General features: G+C 39.9%; 1 protein-coding gene across 1 annotated transcript in view; it reads left to right on the top strand.

Annotated features, from left to right (window-relative positions):
- The window catches only part of ZNF609 (zinc finger protein 609), a 183,762-nt gene that overhangs the window by 20,435 nt on the left and 139,433 nt on the right, over window positions 1–23,894 (top strand). The window contains exon 2 of the mRNA XM_087820880.1: window positions 3,782–4,655. Coding sequence (XP_087677006.1) covers window positions 3,909–4,655 — 747 coding nt within the window. The 5' untranslated portion in view covers window positions 3,782–3,908. The remainder of the gene's footprint in view (window positions 1–3,781; window positions 4,656–23,894) is intronic.

Genomic DNA, 23,894 nt, shown 5'->3' with positions numbered 1-23,894 from the left:
ATTTCTGAAAAGTCACCTGGTTGAAAAGCAGTACTTGTGGAAACTCTTAATGCCCTCAAAAATAGGACAGCAGCTCTCTAAAGAGCATCAGTATTACTAAAGATCAGCCCTCATAGTATGTGGGGGGTTTGCATCCTGCTTATTCAGAAATTCTGAGTAGTTTTCTAGTAGGAAAAAAAATTTTTTCATAATTCTGTCAATAGAATTATAGATTTGAAAAAGGCCCTGGGCATGTCTAGACTGTCCTTACCACACATAGAAGAATTCTTTATGTAATTAGATTGACAAATGATTATGCTTTTTTTGCTCAATACTTCCAGTGATAAAAATACGGCTTCATTAAGCATTGTGGGCCATTGTTGGAAATCTCAGCTTATTAAATCTTTTCCTGAGTTAAACATCTGCCTTCTGTAACTTCTACTCACTGCCCTGTTTCTACTCTCAGCATCACGGAATAAATTTCTCTTTTCCACATTACAATCATCATATATTTAAAGCTGATCGGCCTGTCTCCCCTCAGTATTCTCCTTTCCAGGATAAAGAAAACAGTTTATAAGATTTTTTTGTCTTATGAAATGGCTTCTTGGTTTTGACTATACTCTTCTGGACATCCCTCCATTTAATGAAAATCTTACTTAAGATGTGGAACCTGGAAATGAGCACAGACTGTCAGATGTTCTTTTTATCTCCAGCTCCCTTTTGAGAAGAAGCACAATTTTTAAAAAATGTAATGGTAATATTTCATGCTTACTAGAAAAAAAAAACAATTACAAGAATTATTCAAATTTATGCTATACTAAACTAATTTTAGTGCTTCAGATCGTTTTTAACAAGGTAGATGTATATGTGTTCTTACATAACTGATAATCTATTGCTTTTACACATGACAACTTGATTCAGTGTAAGACTCCTGACTAAACAACCTTTTCTCTTAACAACTTTGTAGATTTTCCTTTCTCTCTTAACATTTGATATTGCAGAGCAGTCTGAGGTTGGCCCAATTTTTGTCCTTTCATAAAGGAAGATGGGATTTCTTTCTGTCTTCGTATGACATCAGCCAGTACAGTAGAGAACTTCATTAACATTTTTATATACTTTATATTCTTTGCTTTACATGTACCTTCAGAATCTCTCTTCCATTACCTTCCTGTTTCCTAGAGGAAGTTTTGGTTTTGTTTTGGTTTTGGTTTTTTAAATATATCTTTATTGATTTCAGAGAGAGGCCGGGAGAAGGAAAGAGAGAGACAGAAACATCAATGATGACAGAGTCCTCATTGATCTACTGCCTTCTGCACGCCCTCGACTGGGGATCCAGCCTGCAACCTGGGCATGTGCCTCGACCGGGAATCAAACCTCCATCTCCTGTATCCTAGGTTGATGCTCAACCACTGAGCCATGCCCAGCTGGACTTTTTTTTTTCTTTTAAAGAGGAGGGTCTTTTGAAAGTTTTATTGTTTTTCCAAGGCTAAAGAAACATGGTGTTTGTTTAATGGTTAAATCACATAGTAATGATAGCGCAGCTCTGGAGGAGAGTGGATAAGCCTTCGATGAATGTGAATTATGCTCCAAGCCTAGCCACAATTGCAAGGATTGCCAAGATTGCAGAGGTGATAAATTATGATGGTGGGAAGAACTATGCTTTAATAATCCTCTGTAGTGCAGATTCAATTGGCATTCTCTTTTCTAGAAATGCTCTCTGCCCTTCATAGAATAAAATTATTTTCAGTACCATGTTCCACTGTTTTATTCTCTACTTTACTCGCTGCTGAATTCCCAGCACTTAGTTTAGTGCCTGGCACATGGTAGGCAATTAATACCAATTTTTTTGAATGAATGAACAAATATGTATTACACTACTATTTCATAAAGGCCAAGTCTTATATAGTGTTGAAAATTCCAGACATTTTACTAAAAATTTCTTCAGAATTCTAGATTATTTTCAGAGGTATTTCTCTGACTCTTCAAGAGGTGTTTCCTACCTTGTAGGTGGCATTTTTTTTCATAGTTCCTATATCATGTTCCCTACCACATACACACTTTTTGCTTATCCTTTTATGAATTAAAGTCTATGTAAACTTTATGTCATCAGAGGTTGCTTGCTGTTGGCACTAAGCATTACTTGGGTAAAGGATTATTTTCTTCTCAGATCTACAACTAAATGGCAGATTACTGTGCACACCTTTCTCCCTTAAATCCCATTTGCTACCAGGCATTCACTTGGTACAGCTCTGCTCTCCTAGGACATCTTCTTTTGTAACTGATTCATCCTGGCTCTATTTATTTATTTGAGGGATAAAAGTGTTTTCTTTTTTAGAGAGGAAGGGAGAGGGAGAGAGAAAGAAACATCGATGTGAAAGTGGACCATCGAGTGGCTGCCTCCTGCACACCCTCTACCAGGGATTGAACCTGCTACCGGGGCATGTGCCCTGACTGGGAACAGAACCGGCAACATTTTGGTGCATGGGGTGATGCCCAGCCAACTGAACCACACCAGCCAGGACTGCACCCTGGCTCTTTGACACTGTCTTGAGAGAGAAGGTGAAAAAGTACAATTTGTTTGGTCTCTGTTTTATCTGAAGCATTTACCTGTTAGAAATCCACTTTGTAGGATTCATTGTGCGGTCAGTGGTTTGCTCTTTCTGCTCTGTTATCTTGTGAGAGTTATTTTCTAAATGGATATAGAAAGATGGTGGACAGGGCAATGAGCAAGAACAGATCTCTTTGGCTTTGTCATAAAGTAATATTGGGATGGTATATGAAGGCTGCTGGGTTTTCTAGATGGTAGACTCCTCGGGTCTCATGAGTAAGAAACTGGAGAGAGATAAATTGCCTTTTTACCCCCACCGTGTCACCTTTTTAGCCAATCTATTTCATGTGATGAGGCCAATACAGTGCCATCAATCTTCTACAAGAATTGGAGAGTTATCCCATATTCTGGTGTTAGGTTTTTTAGTAGTTGTTTTTAGTAGTTAAGTTATTCATAGGGAAAATTTTTTCTTCTTCCTTTTTTATTTTTCATTTTTGGTGTGTATATGTGTGTTTTCATAGGTATTTTAGTGGGAAATGGGAAAGGCCACGTTGAATTCTGCTCTCTGGATATAATTTCAAACCTGGAGTTTAATAAGGCTGATTTAACTGACCTGAAATTGGTTGGTTGAGGCCTCTCTGAGGATATTTCCTCTAGTTGCAATTTTTGTCTCTTTTCCTGATGATTTATTTTTCCCAGTTCTACTTGCTTTTCTCTTTTATTTGTACTTACCCACCCCCCAATAGTAAAATGACAAAGAATATTATTTTTAGTAGGGCCAGGCCCTGTTAGTAGAGGGCTTTTAAAGCCTTTGCTAGTCCATGTTCTGACCTCTGATAATTCAACAAGTAGCAAGGAGAAAAAGGGGATGGGAGTAATAAAGTTGTGCTAGAACTTGAATCTGTGATATGCCAGAGCTTGTATTGATTGAGGGAAGATTGCCAGCTGGCAGTGGTAGTAGAAATAAGTCTTCTGGGAATGGGAAACTAACTCTAGAGGATTCCTAGTTAAGACTTTCCACAGAATCTCTGGGCAGTTGGAAATATTGTACTCATCCCGGGGGAGAGGCAGTGGGAATTAACTTTTCTCTGGTCCAATGTGACTTGGTTAGAAGTACAATTGAACTTGTTTGTCTTGTCCATTATGATGTGATAGCCCCCTAGGAAAGGGTCTGTTATGTATGGGAGTTTATTTCAGCCTGTCTCCTTGCCTGTATTGTTTCTTTTAACAGCTCTTTAAATTTTCTTTTTCCAGCAATGATGTTGTCCACTGGGCATGTACTGACCAATGTGGCAGGTCTGAGAACATAGCTGAAGCTGAAAATAGGAAAGCTGGGGGCAAGGAAGAGCCTTGAATCTTGAGGTGGGACGTTGACTCTAAGATGTCCTTGAGCAGTGGAGCCTCCGGAGGGAAAGGAGTGGATGCAAACCCGGTTGAGACATACGACAGTGGGGATGAATGGGACATTGGAGTAGGGAATCTCATCATTGACCTGGACGCCGATCTGGAAAAGGACCAACAGAAACTGGAAATGTCAGGCTCAAAGGAGGTGGGGATACCGGCTCCCAATGCTGTGGCCACACTACCAGACAACATCAAGTTTGTGACCCCAGTGCCAGGTCCTCAAGGGAAGGAAGGCAAATCGAAATCCAAAAGGAATAAGAGTGGCAAAGACACTAGCAAACCCACTCCAGGGACCTCCCTGTTCACTCCAAGTGAGGGGGCAGCTAGCAAGAAAGAGGTGCAGGGACGCTCAGGAGATGGTGCCAATGCAGGAAGCCTGGTTGCTGCTATTGCTCCCAAGGGCTCAGAGAAGGCGGCTAAGGCATCCCGCAGTGTAGCCGGTTCCAAAAAGGAGAAGGAGAACAGCTCATCTAAGAGCAAGAAGGAGAGAAGCGACGGAGTGGGGACTTGTTCAGAAAAGGATCCTGGGGTCCTCCAGCCAGTCCCCTTGGGAGCACGGGGTGGTCAGTATGATGGAAGTGCAGGGGTGGATACAGGAGCTGTGGAGCCACTTGGGAGTATAGCTGTTGAGCCTGGGGCAGCGCTCAATCCTTTGGGAACTAAACCGGAGCCAGAGGAAGGGGAGAATGAGTGTCGCCCGCTTAAGAAAGTCAAGTCTGAAAAGGTAAGAGGTGGCCAGATCTGGCTGCCCACTGCCAGTCAGAACTGCCCTGGACTAACCACCAAATGCTATGTGCACTCTGTGGGAGGCTTATTAGTTTGTGGGTAATGACCAATTGCAAGGTCAGAGTAGCTGGTAATGTTAATATGGTTTTGTTTCAAATCGGGATTTCCTACAGATTCATTAACAGCAGGCCTGGACATTTTGGAGAAGAGTATTTGTTGTTTGGGCAGCTACTTGTAGAATGAATTTTTTAAAAGCCAAGTTGAGAACCTCCCACCTTGTTTTTGTCGCACTTCAGACACTTGTTGCCGAATGTTGGTATCAACCTTTATGTGATTCTTAGCTTGACTGGCATTTCATCCTCAGAGTCATTGATAAACTTAATAAGTTGATAAACTTAATAGGCTTTCAGTTGAGTGCTGTTCTTCATGGGATAAATGGCGTAGACTATTAGCCTCTAGAGGAGAAAAAGGTTAAATAAGTCCCATGGCATGATGTCTCCCGGGTAATGTATTGGCGGCTACCAAAGAGCAAAAGGGCACAGTGTGGCACAGGTGAACACGGGGGCAGGAGGTAATGACTATACTCTGAGGTACTTAATCAGGCCTATGAGTTAGTATTTTGGCTATGAAAGTTTAGCCTTGAAAGAGATTCTTTGGCCACTAAAGGTATACTTCTTGGCCAGGTATCTCCCTCAACTATTGGGAATCAAAGTCTCCTGGAGCTGCCAAACAGTGTAATGATGATACCATGCCTTCTGTTTGACTTGGGAGGACAGGTGCCTACAGCCCTAGGAGGGGCTCTCCTTCTCTGGGAAGATGATCTTAGTTCATGTCTCAAGAAATGGAGCTTGCAGGGCTGGAGCAGAGTACATGTGAGCCTAGGGTCAGCTCAGGCTGCCTAAACTTCAGCAGCTTACGGTTTCCCACAGAGTGGCTGGCCTGGGGATGAGCTGCTCATTTGGCTCTTGATTTTCTACTCTGTGTTCTACTCACCCTGTGCTTTCAGCTGATCCCAGCAGATGCAGTATAAGTTGATTACTCTGTAATTACATCAGTTGCAACAGGAAATACCTATTTCCATATGTAAGTGTTAATAAATAGAGGATGGATGTATATTTTTGGGTGCTAGTACCCTCTCAGTGCCTGGATTCCAGTGGTAGCTTATGCTTTTTTTTTGCTGTAGATATTTTGGTCTTTGCCTCTGGCACATCTTTAGCTCTTAGCAACATCTGGGCTTCCCTGGTAACAGGGCTGTGAATTTTCTTCCAGTAATAACAAAATGGTTCATTCCCTTTTTACCAGTGGCAGCTGCCAGAGAAGCTGCCTGTGTTTAGGTGGCAGGTGCTATAGTCCACCTCAGCAGAGGCAAGTTCCAGCTGGTTACTGGCATGGCTCATCCTGTGCTGGCTGCGATTTACCATTTTCTCTGGGATACAGATGGATAATACTGCTTTGAAGAGGCCTAGGAGTACCAGGAGTTCTTGCTTCTGTTCCAGGCCCATTAGACTGTTCCCTACAACTAGCTTCAGTAAACTCTTGCCGTATATCCATGTTCATAATCATTGTTCTTCCTGTGCTGAGAAGTGGCCACTTCTGAGAGTAGCCCTCATTTTCCTTTCTGTTTTAGAACTCTTGCCTCAATGCTGTAATCTTCTAAGCCCAGTATTAGTCTATGGATGAAAGGATTAATGATGCTTAGCTTCATGTTGGATTTAACTCTAAATGTCCATAATAGTCTCCAACAGAGAAGCAAATGGAACCCATTTTCTCTTATAGGTGCAGAGACTGGTTGGGAGGCTGCCCTTCAGATTATAATTGGGCTGAAAGATGCAGTCCATTCAGCTAAGAATACACGTTGGTGCCAGGGGAATTTGCCCCTTAATAATGTAACTGTGTTATAAGCCTTGTCTTCCAAGGAAGTTGAGAGTGGGGCAATAGAATGAGAGAGAAAAGGGAGAGAGATTGTGCTTCAGTTTTTGGAAGATAAAATTGTTGGGAATTACTTTTATTTATTTATTTATTTTATTTATTTTAAGGGAGGGACGGGGGACGGGAGGGGAGAGAGAAAAATATCAATGTGAGAGAGACCCATCGATTAGTTGCCTCCTGCAAGCACCCTATCAGAGGCTGGGGATCAGACCTAATCCAGGTACATGCCCTTGGTCAGGAATTGAACCTGCTACCCCTTGGTGCATAGGCCAATGCTCTAACCTCTGAGCTACACTTGCCAGGGCTGGGAATTGCTTTTATTTAATTAATTAATTAATTTATTTAAATATATATTGATTTCAGAGAGGAGGGGAGAGGGAAAGAGAAAAAAATATATCAGTGATGAGTCATTGATTGGCTGCCTCCTGCACGCCCCCCAGTGGGGACCGAACGCATACAACCCAGGCGCGTGCCCTGACCGGGAATCAAACCACAATCTCCTGGATCTTAAGTTGATGCTCAACCGCTGAGCCACGCCGGCCAGGCTGGGAATTACTTTTAGAAGCAGAACATTTATTGTGCATTTTGATGTTACTGTACACATGAACCTGCTTTCTCAGTTCCTTTCCCTACTCCCTCAACCCTTTTGAACAGTCTGTTTCTGGGGGTGCTTTTACATAAAGCCTTTGACCATTGAAATAATTATTTAAATAAGTGTTTGGACATTGCTAGGAGATGAAAACACTGTGGTTCTGGAATAGGAGAAGGAAAAGACTTAGTTTAAGGAAAAGAAGGCTAGGAATCTTGCAGTGGAGCAGCTTTCGAGAAACAGGGACCCCAGGGTTTGGGACATAATAGATGTTCAGTCAGTGATGATTAGTAAGATAGCTTATGAGCTAAGTCTCTGGGAACTTAAGATTTTCTCTCTGAGATATGGGCTTGACTATGGCTTAACTGGTTTGGAATGTTCCTTCCATGTGGGGACAACCAAGAGAACCAAAACAGATGTTTTGATATAATCTAGGAATTACATACTCTGAGCTGGGAATTGTCATGAAGAAAGAAAACTCATAATATTTAGAAAGTGTCTTGCCAGAAACCCCCCCTTGGAAATAGGAGAGAAGACAAATGGGAATTTGTGGTGTAAGATAGAATTGTCACATGTCTACTACTAGCTAATGAGAGAGATTTTATTTTTTTAACTTTTTAAAATTTATTTAAAAAAATTTTTTAATGTATCTTTATTGATTTCAGAGAGAGGAAAGGAGAGGGAGAGAGAGAGATAGAAACATCAATGATGAGAGAGTCGTTGATCAGCTGCCTCCTGCACACCCCCAACTGGGGATCTAGCCCACAACCCAGGCATGTGCCCTGACTGGGAATCGAACCCCAATCACCTGGATCCTAGGTCGAAGCTCAACCGCTGAGCCACGCCTGACCGGGCAAAGGAGAGAGATTTTAATATTCAGATTACCTCAGGACCTTCTCTCTTATCAAGGTGGATATCTTAGGCTATGACCGAGGGAATTTTCTATCAACCTGGAGTGTGGATTTCCCTTCATGGGATCTCACTTTTGCTCCACACCTCTCCCTGGCAGGGCTCACTGTGCTGTTTTCCCAGAGCTCTAGTCCAGAGATGGCTCTTAGCAGCTGCTGCTGCCCTGAATTGTTATTGAACACTCCTGCTTCATACTTCCTGCCAGCTGAAGAGATGGGATGGGGGTGGATTGTTGAGGAATAAACAAGACTGAGCCTTCTGGCTCCTGCCTGTTCTCTTGCCTGTGGCTTGATTGATAAGTTGTTAAGTTAGGGATGGAAGGGGAGGTAGGAAGGAGGAAGGGTGCCTGTCTGAATGTTCCAAGCTTAGTGCTTGCATTGCCACTCTGACAGATTTGTAAAAGAATTTACAAACCACAGAAGGCAGTGATCTATCTATGGTGACTCTTGTCTTGCAGACAGAGTCGGCACTTAGACCAGGCTTTTAAATGATACTCCGTTTTTTTTTCAAGTCATATAAAGTAACCAGTAGGTTCTAGTGGCTAAAGGATCTAGAAGATTGCAACTAGAAGCTCCTCTCACCTCTTTAGCTGCTGCTTTTCATCTTGCAAGGTAGAAGCACTCTGCTGCTGCTGCGCTCAGAATGCTTCATATATTTACCACTTCCCCTATTACTTTAGGATACAAAGAAAATGATAAAGTATGCTCTTAGCTATTTTGCCTTCTGATCATGCTTGCTATCATATCCTTTGTTCTAAGAGCATCTTCCTTTGCCCTTGGTTTTGTTTTCCTTCCCTGGTTTATGCCTTCTAGCTCAATTCATTGCCCAATCAAGGTCAGTTCTTTTTTATTCCTTCTGATTCAAGGCTTCTCTCTTAACCCTCCTTCTCTAGTTGTTCTTTCTCAGTTAGCAATGGCATAGCAGTCAGCTTTGCTTCCTGAAGCCAAATGCCCTCAAGCATTTTTCTTCATGGAAAAATTTTTAAAAATTATATTTATGTGGGACAGAGATGTATTCTCTACAATGGAGCCTGAGCTTAATTTATTTTTTTCTTCAGCAGCTCAGCAGCTCTGTTTTCCACTTGGGTGTTGTAATTCAAGGAGGGCCCAGGGAAAGATTATGTTGTCCAACCTCCTCATTTTATAGAAGAGGAAACCAAGACCAGGGAGGTCATGTGACTTGCCTGGGATCTCCCAGGTAGTCAGTGGCAAAGCCAGACATAGAAACCAGGTTTTTTGTTACCACATTCTTACGTCATGTTGTTCTCCAGGATTCTTCACAAGTCTTTAATTGTTATGAGGGATTCTCTGTTTTCCCACTTTAAAGACTACCTCAGAAACATTGGAGGTAAATGTCCAGATAATCTCAAGACTGCTTTCATTTTTTTTAAAAAAAATTACTTAAATTTATTGGGGTGACATTGGGTAATAAAATTGTATGGGTTTCAAGTATACAATTCTATATCATCTGTATATTGCATTGTGTGTTTACCAACCAAAGTCAAATCACCTTCTGTTATCAGAGGAATACACGAGTGAGATTCCTCTGTTGCTTGTGGGAATGGGGTTTTTGGGGCACTGCTGAAATAAGCATTTTCAGAAGCCCCCACAGGCGAATGAGATATGATACAATACTTCATTTGTGTGGAGTTACATCCTCAGGTTCCAAAGCCCCATGCTCCGTTGTGAAAAAGGTGCAGCTGGGGGTTTAGCAAAGCCAGAAACAGGGCCAGTGTCCAAAGTTTCTGTTCCATGTTGCAGCTGGGTCCAGGAGAGCATCAGGCTAGTTAAAGCCCTTTATTCCATTGCTATGAGTTTTTGTTTGTCTCGTTTGTTGCTTTCAGTTTTATATCTTACATATGAGTGAAATCATGTGGGTTTTGACTTTTTCTGTCTGATTTCGCTTAGCATGATATTCTCAAGGTCCATTCATGTCACAAATAGCCGTATTTCATCTTTTTTGTGGCCTAGTATTCCATTGCACATATGTACCACCTTCTTTATCCCAATCAGCTATCAAAGGACACTTTGGTTGTTTTCATGTCTTGGCCCATGAATAATACTACAGTGCACATATGGGTACATACATCTTTATGAATAAATGTTCTGAATTTTTTCTGGTAGATACCCAAAAGAGGGGTTGCTGGGTCATATGGTAACTGTATTCTTAATTTTTTGAGGAACCTCTATACTGTTTTCCATAGTGGCTGCACCAGTCTACATTCCCATCAGCAGTGAATGAGGGTTCATTTTTCTCCACAACCTCTCCGGCACTTGTTATTACTTATCTTATTGATAATAGCCATTTTAACAGGTGTGAAGTAGTTTTAATTTGCATTTCCCTAATAGCTAGTGAGGCTGAGCATCTTTTCATAGACAGAGTGGGGCAAAAGTTAGTTTACAGTTATGAGTACGCAAAACAGAGTTTATTCTTGTATTATTATTTATTAATTATTGTATTTTCCATGTGAACAACAGTAAACCTACTTTCGCCTAAACCTGGATCTGTTGGCCATTTGTACATCTTGGGAGAAGTGTCTGTTCAGGTCCTCTGCCCATTTTTTAATTGGATTGTTTGTTTTGTTGTTGTTGAGTTGCTTTATATATTTTGGATATTAATCCCTTATCAGAAGTGTTGTTTGCAAATAACTTCTTTCATTCTGTTGGTTGCCTTTGTCTTGTTGACAGTTTATTTTGCTGTGCAGAAGCTTTTTAGTTTGATATAGTCCCATTTATTTATTTTTGCTTTTACTTCCGTTGCCTTTGAAGTCAAATTCATAAAATCCTTCCTCAAGACCAAGGTCCATAAGTTTAGTACCTATGTTTTCTTCTATGTAATTTATTGTTTCAGGTCTTATATTTAGGTCTTTGCTCCATTTTGAGTTACTTTTTGTGTATGCTTCAAGACTGCTTTCATTTGTTTTTCATACTGATTTTAACACTGTAGACAATAAAAGGATCTCTGAGTTTAGATTTTTTTGGTAAGATGATCGTATTTACAGAGAACAACCTTTTCCACCTGATGCTGAACCTATTTTATTACATACAAAGAGGAGAAAGTCACTTTTAAACTGCTACTTGGAGATTGACTTCTTGAGGTTGTGTGTTTGTATGTGTTCTGGAATATTGCATTCAGTCAGATTTTCATTGTAATCATCAAGGCATTGCCATTTCCTTCTTTATTTGGCAATTGCAGGTAAGAAAACATCCACCACCACCCTGCCCTGGGGCTTCTTGGACATACCTTTAATTGGCAGACCTTAACTCTATTGTGGATACTAACTGTGTTGTAAGGAGATGATAGACTGTTGGATACCATTATTACCTTTAATTCATTCGGTACATTAATTGAGTGCATTTTAGAGCCCAGATATTGTGCTTGGTGCTTGATATATCCACTGGCAAATAAAACAAATGATTCCTGTTCTTTGAGAAGCTTACCATTCATCTAGAGCAGAGTTCCTAAAAGTGTGGCCCATAAAACCTTGTGCATCATATCACCTGCATGTCAAAAATGAAGATTCTTGGACACTACCCCAGATTGGCTAAATATGTTTTAGGGCTAGAGGCACAGAATCTACTTCTAGATGACTCTCCAGATAATTGCTATATACTTTAGTGTTTGAGAACCATTGTGAATTTTCTTCATAAGGTGGGGTTCACTTCTCACCTAAAACACCAGCCTTCTAAACTTAAATTTCACATCAACTCTTATGTATAACTTAATGGTTAAGAGTGTAAACTTTGGAGCCAGATTCCCTGGGTTTTGTATTCCAGCTTTGCCACTTATTAACTGAGAGGTCTTGAGCAAGTCATTTAACTGCTACACCCCAGTTTTCTCATCTCCAAAATGAGGAAAACAGTAGTTCCTATGTAGTGTTGTAAGATTAAATTAGTTAACCCATATAAAACACTTAGAAGAGTGCTTGGCACTTGGGAAGCATTCAATAAATATCAGAAAAGAAGAACATGATTTGAGTTGAAATATGTCTCAGTCTACCCTAGGCAGTAATGGGCTGAAGTATAAAAACATTTCACCTACACAGGAAGCCCAGTATGAATAGATAAACATGTTTGTTAAGACTTCCAGCACTATGCTCAGAAGTTTTAGATATGGGTTGGAAAATTTGCATGTTGATGATGTATGTGTTCTAAAGCCCCTGATATTTGTGTTAGGGTGGTAGGGGACCAAAATTGGCTTCAAAGGATATTGAAGTGGCCTGTTGAATTTCAGATTTCATATGAATTGAGTTTCCTTTCTGGCCATATCCCTGGTGTGGGGCAGGATATGTTGGATAGATGTTACTGTGGGTTTGCCAGCATGTGCAGTCTCATGTATGCTGGAAGAGCACTAAATGTTTTTGTTTCTACACAAGAGTGCATGGAAAATCTAAGTCCTGGTTCTTAATCTTCCTCCGCCAGTGTGAACTTGTATTTTTGCCATTTGGGTATAAGAGCTTTTACATGCAGAGCTCATCCAGGGAGGCAGCAGGGCTTGAGCTTTTAGGCTGGAGGTGGCAGTAACAGACGCAGCTGAGATCCTGCCACTGCTGGCTGGCTGAGCCCTCCTCTCTGTGGTTTTCACTCTTCAAGCCATGCTTGAGTAACCCGCCTCCAGAGCTGCTGACAGGGCCCTGTTCAGAGGCCTTGGAAATTACACTGTTCATTTCCTTATCATCCCCTGACCTGCAGTGCAGAGCCTTCTGGTGCAGGAACAAGGCAGAAAAAAAATCCAGACGGCTCCCAGCCAGCATGTGTCAAGGGCTACAAAGAAGGAAATTGGACTTGCTCACTTAAAAACCATGGGGTTAGGCTTTGATTTTTGGTTCCTGCCGAGAGTTATTTGTGTGCGCACACATGTTCTGTCTCTGTATGTGTGTGTGTGTATAGAATGAGCCTGTGCATGGCAAAACTGTAGAGGAGGAGCGTCTGAAAGTGGAGAGCAGAGGGAAGATTGCTTTTCTCTTCAGTTAATTTCCCAGTTGTGCCATTGGGATGGGCCTGGAAGGATTAGCATCAGGAAGGTGCCAGGCCATATTAATATTTTAAAATACACTTCTCTCAATACAGTTTAGTCATGGTTGAGAGCACCCACGCAACTAAGAAGTTTCCCTGCCTGGCTGAAGACATTTTTAACAAATCCTATTCCCTGAAGTTGTTCATCCTAGATGACCTTGATATGATCAATGTGTAAGCTACCTAAGAAAGTATAGACCTTGGGTCTGTCTTGGATAAAAGGAATAGCTCTTTTGAGTTGCAGGATAATGTAACAAGGGAGAGATAGACAAAAGGAATTTATAGCATTTTGAGATTTTCTGTTTATAGGGCAAAATTCTATTATATTTTCAGAGCCTGTTTCTCATTTTTTTAAGTATTAAAAAACAATCTACTTCTTTTTCCTGTTGGCATTTCTCTTGTCCTGGGAGAGCCAAAGGAAACACTTTTCAGGCTGAAGATATAAACTGTGGATGTAAGGAGGTTTTGAGCAGAGTTTATAATCATTCTGTCCTTAATTTTTCTTTTTCTGGATTTCCAGAGCCTTTGCGGGGGGGGGGGGGGGTAGTCTTTTAGCTTTCGGTCTCTGGAGGTGTGTTTAAATCCTATGTGTCTCTCTTGTTGGAAATACTCTGTAGAGAAGTGTTTTCACTTGAGAGGTTGATAGCCAATGTGAGAGCAGATTACTTTCTTTGACCGTCTCATAAAGCAGTGGTCCCTGTACCAGCATCAGCAATGCCTGGGAACCTGTTAGAAATGCAGTTCCCATCCCAGGTCCCCAAATCATAAAGTCTCGGGTTGAGGCCTAGCAATTTGTGTTTTAACTTTAGCTCTCCCATTGGTCATGATGCACACTAAAGTTTGAGGTCCACTATTGTAGAGCACCTTTTCCTCTTTTTTTTTAAATCCTCACCCGAGGATATTTTTTCCATTGCTTTTCAGAGAGAGTGGGGGGAGAAACATGGATGTGGGAGACATCATTTGGTTGCCTCCCTCACTTGGCCCTGGGGCCGGGGATCAAGCCTGCAACTGAAGTACGTGCTCTTGGCCACAATTGAACCCGGGACCTTTCAGTACATGGGTGGGCGCTCTAACCACTGAGGAAACCTTCCCTCTTAATAGTGAAGATCAAATTCACCAAAAACCTTAAGGGATAAAAAGTAACTTTGGACAGTAGGTATGGTTGTTGTTTTTTCTGAGTGATGTTCATATATCTTTTCTTTTTGTGAATGAAATGACAGGAACCTAAAATGGAAGGAATATCTAAGGGGTTGGGACTTTGAGAGCAGAAAAGCTATTCAAATTATTGAACTTTTCTAAGCCTCTCTTTTCTCACCTATAATGTGGAAATGATTAATAGTACTGACCTCACATAGGGTTATTGTGAGGATTAGATGAGATAAAGAGGTTAAGCATTTAGCACAGTGTCTAGCATATAGTAAATACTCAATAAATGTTAGCTGTTGCTGATACTGTAATGTTATTAGCTATGAGATACAGGGTTGTGGAAATTAAGGAGAAGGGATGTCCTTAGAAACATTGAAGAGTTAAGCCCGTGGAGTTTTTGGAAATAATGAGTTTATGATAGCTAATATTCTCACTTCTGCTGATTTCCAGGAAGGCTTGAGGAGAGATTGATTCAGAGCATTTGGAGACATTGAGGTTTGAGGTTGTTTTGTTTGGTTGATTGGTGAGTTTGGAAGGGTTTGTTGGACTCCTTTTGGTACAGGGCTAATCTCAGGTTGAAGAATCATGGCTCTATGATTATTTTAGGTTAGAAAGGTTTTTTTTCCTCTTTTAGTCCTTGACAAGTACAGACTTTAGCCTTTTGAAGGGATTAAAATTCCTACAGGTAGTCTGAACAGTCAGGAGAAGCATGAGGATTGAGTTACTTCTTTTTGTGAATTTGACACTATCTGCAGGAAATAAAAAGACATTCTTATATTTTTGGAGGTGGTCAGTTTTCAACTTGAAATGTTTATTGAGAGACTACAATTTAACTGTGTCTGAAAAATACTCTTTAATTGCTTTTTAATTTGAGAACACTGGGTTCCAGTGCTAGTGGTAAATACTGGATTGTGTTTAGATGAGCCAGGCCTAGCCACTAAATCCTTTCTTGGCCTCTTTTTTTTAAAGTGAGGTATAATTGATATAACGTTATATTAGTTTCTGATGTACAGTGCAATGGTTTGATACTTATATAGCAAAATGATTACCTCAATAAGTCTAGTTTACTTCTGTCACCATACATAGTTCAAAAAATTTTTTTTCTTGTGATAAGAACTTTCAAGATTCACTTATTATATCCCCATGACTTACTCATTTTTTAACTGGAAATTTGTATCTTTGACCCGCTTTACCCATTTTGCCCATCCTCTACCCCTACCCTCAGGCAACCACTAGTCTAGTCTCTGTATCATTGAACTTGTTTTAGATTCCACATATAAATGAGGTCATATGGTATTTATCTTTTTCTGTCTGATTTATTTCACTTAGCATAATGCCTTCAAGGTTCATTCATGTTGTTGCAAGTGGCAAGGTTCCATTCTTTTTTACGGTTGAGTATGTATATACCACTTTTTCTTTATCCATTCATCCATCAGTAGACATTTAGGTTGTTTCCATATCTTGGCTATTGTAAATAATGCTGTAATGAACATATATATATTTTAACTAGCTTCCTTTCTTTTCTTTTCCTTCTTTTTTCCCCTCCCTCCCTCCCTCCCTCCCTTCCTTCCTTCCTTCCTTCCTTCTTTTTGCATAAATACCCCAAAGTGGAATTCCTGGATCATATGTTAGTTCTGTTCTTAATTTTTTGAGGAACCTTTATACTGTTTGCCGTAGTGGCTGCACCAATTTATATTTCCACCAATAGTACACAAAAGGATGCCCTTTTCTTCACATCCTTGCCAACAATTGTTATTTTTTGACTTTTTGATAATATCCCTTCTAACAGGTATGAGGTGACATCACATTTTGATTTGCATTTCCCTAATGATCAGTGATGTTGAGCATCTTTTCATGTATGTATTGGCCATGTATATGTCTTCTCTTGGGCACTATTTTTGTTTAGTAATGGGTTCTCTTCATTGTGAAAAGCTTAGAGTTGATATTTCCTGGTTGATATGTTTCTTCAGAAGTTAAGTACTTAGCTCTGCACTGAGTCAAACCTTAGTGAAAGGTACAGAGAGTATTGTAAAAAGGAGATGTACATATTCATCATACTCACACCAACCAAAGTAGCATGAGGTTAAAGAAATCAACATTCAGGCTAAAGAGTCTTGGTGCTAAGGCTTCTCAACTGGACATTGCATATCAGAATCACTTCTGGGGCTGGGGACCCAAACTGTGTGTGTGTGTTTTTAAACTGCTACAGGTGCTTTTAAATTATCTCTCTCTTTTTTTTTAAATATATCTTTATTGATTTAAGAGAGAGAAAAGGAGAGGGAGAGAGAGACATAGAAACATCAGTGATGAGAGAGAGTCATTGATTGGCTGCCTCCTGCACGCCCCTGACTGGGGATCCAGCCCGAAACCCGGGCATGTGCCCTGACAGGGAATTGAACCTCAATCTCCTGGATCCTAGGTCAATGCTCAACCACTGAGCCACACCCGGCCAGGCTAAATTATCTCCTGATTAAAAACCACTATCATTGTGGAAAGGACTTTAACTTCACTATACAGCCTCTGGAAATCCCTGTTATACTCCCTTAGCCAGGGGAACTCTAAAAGTTGTCCTTGCTTTTTGCCTTTTCCAAAAAGAGCTATACACTGCACTTTAGATATCATGTGATCCTTAGTTGTTTTACGTAATACTCAAGAGTCTCCTCCAACTCTCCTTTTTCACTGCTCAGTCAAGTTGGGATCAGTCCTTTAGAAATACAGCTATAATGAATCTGACTTCTTCTTATCCTCCTAGTTAGGAAAATTAATTATTGAATTTCTGATAGTTATAATCTTTAAGGTAGAGCATCCATATCAGTGTTACTGATTAAGTATTAAATTTTTGTTCTGGAATTTTTTAGGCAAATTTGAGCAAAATTCTTATGAATAGATACATTTGCCATATACCAGCAAATTGTGATATTTTTTCTGTGTATATTAGAAGGAAGCAGAAGGCAGGTAGATAATCTAAATGTGCTACCAATCCAACAACAGTTTCTTTTCTCATTGATTTGTGAATATATTTCTGTGTTTATGTTGGACAATAGGTATTCTTAATTTTCTCGATATCTATGATACCCCAAAATAAAATAATGTAGCTATCCAATAAAGACTTCTATTTTTGAGCCTGCTTCTGAACACATTCAAATTAAACACGCTGTTTTGCCCGGCTGGGCGTGGCTCAGCGGCTGAGCATCGACCTGGGATCCAGGCGATCGGGGTTCGATTCCCTGTCAGGGCACATGCCCGGGTTGCGGGCTGCAGCTGATCAGTGACTCTCTCATCATTGATGTTTCTATCTCTCCCTCTCCCTTCCTCTCTCTGAAATCAATAAAGATATATTTAATAAAATAATAAAATAAATAAATAAATAAACACGCTGTTTTAAAAACAAAGAACGCCTGGCTGGGCGTGGCTCAGTGGTTGAGCGTCAACCTAGGATCCAGGCGATCAGGGTTCGATTCCCTGTCAGGGCACATGCCCGGGTTGCGGGCTCGTTCCCCAGTCAGGGTGTGCGGGAGGCAGCCAATCAATGACTCTGTCTCTCATCATTGATGTTTCTCTCTCTCTCCCCCTCTCCCTTCCTCTCTCTCAAATCAATAAAGATATATTTTTAAAAAATAAAATAAAGAGCATCACCTCACAGAAACAGAAGTCCCCTAAGCCCTGTGATTTTTTTTTTGTATAAACACATACTATTTCTTTGAAGTCAAGAAGAGAATTAATGTTTTTGAGTATAAAGTATTTCCCTGCTGGGACTTTTAAGTCCCATACCTAAGGAATAGTAATTAGAATGCTAATTATTATCAGAGATGAACACATACTTGAATATGCTGCAGACTCCTAGTTAAAAAGTGGAGTATCATATTAGGCAAAGTTATAATAATATAACCTTAAATTCTGATAATAAAATTTAAAAGATTGTTTTTAATATTGGTACATGTATTATGTGCTCTCAGAATTTACATAAATCTACATTTTTGATGGATCTTTTTAGGTTTTAGAGTATTTCAGATGCATATTCCACTGAATAAGAGGAGAAAAAATTGGCAAATGTGGGAAAGACATCATACAAAATAACTACACATTTATATACACCATATTAGACTAGATCTTAATTCCATCAGTATGCAGATTCCTAAACATCTGGTAGACTGTCTGTTTTAGATAAAATATGCCATAAGGCATTTTCCATTTTGATTATACATATGTGCTTGGATTGAGAATGTGGGGACTTGACATGAAACAAGCTGACTACTTATTACAATTTCAGAAAGAGGATGAGAAACTCTTTCATTTTTGTTTGCCTCTGTTATTTCTCCTCACCTTTCTCATCTCTTAAAAGGATTAGGTTCTAAAGTCAGGGTGTGTAAAGCACTTGGTCAGAAAGTACCCTTAAAAATTACTTAGGATGATGCCATGTTAGAGATTGGCATGCTGGCTTCATAAATTCTACAAATTTTTTTTCTCTAGCATTGAAACAAACCATTATTTCTTCAGTTGAGGTCTCATGTAAAAGCTGGCTTGTGTTTGAGGACTGTATTGATGAAAAATATGTATTTGTAAATACTAGATTTACCCTAACCCTGGCAAATGCTCGCACCATGAGAGGCACATGGGAATGGACACCAGGTAAGCGAACAAACCAGTTCAAGTCTCCCATCTGTGGCTCCCTCCAGAGCTTATACTCAATGAGTAGAATAACTGAGGCCAAGCCGTTCAAATTATTCTTTCTTGTTTGTTTTTTCTTTTTCTTTCTTTTTGTTTTGCCAGCTACATATAGTTTATTTGAATGTGTTAAATGTATATATCCAGTTATCTGTTTGCTGTACAAAGGTATTTTATGACAGTAGAAGAAATCTTGGGGTCCAGATTCTCTCTGTAGTGGAAATTTATAGGTCCATGGATTGAATCCATCTTAATGTAATGCTTAATGTAATATATTCTTTTGTAGCATTTACTTTTCAATTGTAACTTTCACAATTCTGACTTTTACATTCCCTCTCAATGTCCACAAATTCCTTCTCTTACTATTTCTGGGACTCACTTTTACATTTGTTATTGGTCCTGTCTTAATCAGATGGGATTATATTTAGTCGTGCAGATTTAGAGAGGACTTCTGTCCTCTTTTCCCCAATTGAAAATAATTAACCAGGAAAAAGGAATCCTTTTTATATGTTCTACCATGGGCACTCCTTGCAGCCTGGGCAGAGCATTGGTTGTATCAAGAAAACCACTGTATTATTTGACAATGAGGTTTTACCCATTTTGAAATTGCTGTTAGCTACTCCTCAGAGATGACACTGCTGTGAATAGTATACTTATGTGAAGGCTTGGTGCCAGTGCTATACTTTCAACCGTGTGCTAGTGGCAGCTCTTGGATGGAACATTGCATTTGCCCTATAGGACAGGAGAGACAGAAGTTTTCATTTGAAGAGCTAAATAAAAATGATCCTGGGTGTAAGCCAACACAACATCACCAAGGAAGAAGAAAAGTACAGTTTGCCTCTCCCTGGGAAGCGGTTTGACCAGGGAAAAACTCCCAGAAATGGAAATTCTAAGCTTACTGATTTGGGAAGCTCTGGGTTTTTGGCTCTCAGCCTTTGTCAAATGGAGCTTCTTTTCAAAGCATGGAGAAGGGATGGGATAAGGCAGACTTAAATGCTTAAAATAGGTCACTTCCCAACCCTCTAATCATCCCTTTAAAATCAAGCAGGTAGGTGACCTCAAATATCACACACATAGGAAATGATTGACTGTTTAGAAGTCAAGTTAGGTTACTGCTGCTCCTTAGTTCTGTTGGATCAGTGACCTGAAGTGGCATTCAGAGCAAAGTCTGGAAATAGTTGGAAAATGATATGTACCCCAGTGACTTTTTCACATCTGCGTAAAGTTTTCAGATGTTTCAATTTGTTTATTCTCTAGTCTCACTTCATGCCCCACATCTAATAACCAAAAGCCAGAGAGAGGAGCCGGGCACATCCTACTTTAATCTCCCCACTCCCTTGCCCCCATAGAGCTTTGATACTGTTGAAAGTTTACTGAAACAAACTGGGAATGAATGGGGAATGAGTATTGAATATAAACTTTGATGGTTTATTTTTATTTAACAATAACACACAGATCTCAACACTTCCCCTACCACCTACTTACTTGCTATTGCAAGAAAAACAGCAGATGACTAGTTTATCACCCTCTAGGGTTGGTTTTGTTCAGAAATTTGAGATTAGGGTAATTTTGGAGTTGATAGCAAGAGGTGATATCTTTGGTCTAAGTAATACTTCCCAAGAAACAAATCTTTTTTAAAGGAAACTTAGATTTTAGTGTGGTGTGCTTATTAGTAAAAATTATCTTTTCTTAAATATTCTTGTATTGATCTTAGGGATGGTTCCTTATCATTACATTTATTCTGCTTATATGTTTCTCTGTCTTTCAGAACCATTTCCAAAGTTCACCTTGCAGGCTGCTGAATAATAAGTCTAATGGGGCATAGAGTCTAGTAAGAGAGACAGAATGGAATCAACTAATTACATGCCTATCAGTGTTGATGTAAGAAAGGTCCAAACTTGTAGAGAATTTTTAGAGTTTATTTGAGCCAAACTGACAACTGCTGGGAAACAAAATCTCAACGGATTGAGAAAATGCTCCAGAGAATGGCAGTTTTGCACCTTATTTTAAACATTATAATCAAAGGAGAAGGAGGCATAAGGAGGGTTACGTGAAATTCATTGGTGATAAATTAGGGAGACAGGAGAAACCAAAGTGGGGAAATCTCTGAGACTGGATAAAAAGTAAAATGAAGAGACAAGTACTTCTTTTACATTGGTGGGTACAGGATAGTTAATAATTAACATTTACAGCACATAGAGATGGTATGTAGGGAGCAAGATAGCAACCAGAGGTTCTGTGGTCTCATAGTCTGGTGGGAGATTGTGCCCCGAGGGGTCTGGAAAATGGGGATTGCTCTGACATTCCAAAGATATGTTATAGATGCAAAAAGACAATGGACAGGCTCAGTTAAGGTAAAGATTGACCTCTGTCAAGAAAAATACCGGCCTAGGACATGACTACCTGCCATGACTCGCTTTTAGTTAGGAAATTTCATTTCAGACTATCCTGTTTGGTTACTTTCGGTCTCTGAGTTTGTAACACCTGCCATGCAGGCCTCCCCTGAGCTTGTCAGGTTTAGTATGTGGCCTCTTTTTTGTCCACATCAGGGTGGGGGTCAGAGAAAATATCCATGAAGAAGTCTGAGTAAACATCGGAAGGATGACTAGTAGTTAATTTGGAGGAGAGAGTTAAATGAATTAACCACGTGGAAATGAAATGTTCCTTAAGGTCTGGAGGTCATGAGAGAGAACTGGAAATCTAAAGATGTAGGAGTTACTAAGGTAAACAGGTAAATGGTACTTGATGCCATAGAAGTGGGTGAACTTACCCAGGGAAAATGTATCTGTTGAATGAGATGAAAAGGGGCCCAGGATTGATTCCTGAGGAATATCAAGAAGATCACTAACTTAGATGGCATATTAGGAAGATCTTCCCTGTGCAAATGGAGAGCATACAAAACCACAACTGGGAACACATGTCCATAAAAAACATTGAAAAATTCTCTGAAAAGGGCTAAAGAACTTGGTTGGTTCTGTAGTTAGATCTGGTTTCTGGATTCAGTCATTCTTTAAGGGAAAGTTTGTTTTCCCATGCTGCTTATGAGCAATGAAAGAGTGATCTTTGCTTTTTACTTCAACCACTTCCTATATTTTTTCTGCTTTTCACTGTCTCTTCCAAGACATTCTCAACTTCCATAATGGAATTAAAATGAAAGCATAGACTTTGATTATACTTGGTGTGAATCCCAGCACTGCCACTTCATTGATATGGACTCTTGCAAATAACCTACCTTTCTGAAACTCATTTTCCTTAAATTGTATATGGATTAAAAGTACACTGTAAGTCTATAGTATGTGGTGGCCTAGTAGTTGTAGGTCAGTAACAAATGTTTGTTCTGTTTCTTTTCTCTCCTTTGCAGCTTCTCCTATTTTTTGAGACAGGTTTTTCATCTTTGATCATTGAGGCTATATGTGACCTACCTCATGGCATCATGTAACAATAGCTTTTCTGCTAGAGCAAAAGAGTTTTACATTGTAGTAGTAAAAGTCCTTTCTAGAGAGTAAGTACAAGGAGGATTTCTCGGTTGTTATAATCCAGGGTTTTCAACCAAAGCAACATTGGTGTTTGGGGCTAGGTAATTCTTTGTGGTGGGGACAGTCCTGTGTATTGTAGGATGTTTAGCAGCATCCTTGCCTTTACCCATTTGTTGCCAGTAGAATTCCCCCAAAGTAAAGACAACCAAAAATGTCTTCAGACATTGCCAAATATCCCTAAGAGGGCAAATCTCCATTTAAGAAATGTTTGCTAAAAACCTGTTTCTTGATATGGGTGATACTTACACTTCTGTGTATGTTTATGAAAATGCAGTGAGTTGTACATATATGATATATGCAATTTTCTGTTGTAAATGTTATGTTTCCACAAAAAGTTTTTTAAAAATCCTTTTTTCACCTAAGGCAGTAGGGAACCAGGCTCTAACCTATAACTCTGCCTAAGTATGTCTAGGTTTTTATTCTTCTATCAATCCCTAAAAGATGAGGTGGAATTAAGGGAAGGAAGGAAACTTAGGTAGGATGGAAAAGCCGCAAAATATAGTTTGAAAATCTGGCTTCCAAATGTCTCTTTTCAACTCCTAGCCAATAGGGTGTGGAATTCAACCCAAGAAAATTTCTATTACAAAATTTCAGAAATAAACTCTGGGCACATGACAGAGTTGAATTATCAGCAAAACAGTCCTCTTCCTTCCCACTTTCTTTGCTACTCCGTGACAGCAAAGGAGAGGATCATCTGATTTTGGTCACTTTAGCTCTTATGACCCCTTTCTTGATGGCCATTGAAGTTACTTCTGAAAGTGTTTGCTTTTACCTTTAACATAAAATCTTTTAGTCTTTCTCTACTTTCATGTTGACTGCTCCCTGAAAATATAGTCCCCAAAGAAGTCATTGGGTAGGGAGCAGGAGGTTAAGTAACCCACCTTAGTGTCTTGAAAGGAGTCCAAGAAAAGATCCCGTTTTGAAGTTTGAAAGATCCTGTAAAGAGAGGGCAGGCCTTGGGCCAAGCAGCCTTTGAGGTGGTAACCAGCTCATAAACAAGAGCTGGCATGTGCCAACAGAGTCTCTCATTCTGGCTCAAGAGTTGGCTGAGGAGAGAAATGCGTGGAAGGCTCTGTAAGTGGAAGGATTGTTCTTGGCTTTGGCTGTAGTATGGTTGGAAATGGAGCAGAGAGGGAGCTTGGACCTGGTCTCTGGGGTCTAGGCATTGCCCTAGGAGGAAGGTTTTGTGTGTTTTTCCCCCCTTCCTTTTCTTGTTTTATTTTTTCCCTTTTTCCCTCTTAGTATTAACATTTCAAGGTACAGGAAATGGTTTGGTATTGAGTGTTTTACAACTCTTCTAGGGCAGCCTATTAATATTCTGGTCTGCCAAAACGAAACCCAGAGGGATTTAACTAGATAGAATCAAGGCTCATAACTTTTATGAAAGTGCCCTAAGTAAGGTACCCTTAGTTTATTTGGAAGTGTTTAAGTTTTGCTAAAATCCCATC

This window comes from Miniopterus natalensis, chromosome 1 (assembly GCF_054644295.1).
Source record: "Miniopterus natalensis isolate mMinNat1 chromosome 1, mMinNat1.hap1, whole genome shotgun sequence".
Taxonomy (NCBI): Eukaryota; Metazoa; Chordata; class Mammalia; order Chiroptera; family Miniopteridae; genus Miniopterus; species Miniopterus natalensis.
The sequence above is the reverse complement of the archived record's forward strand: the minus strand, read 5'-3'. Positions and strand labels throughout refer to the sequence as shown.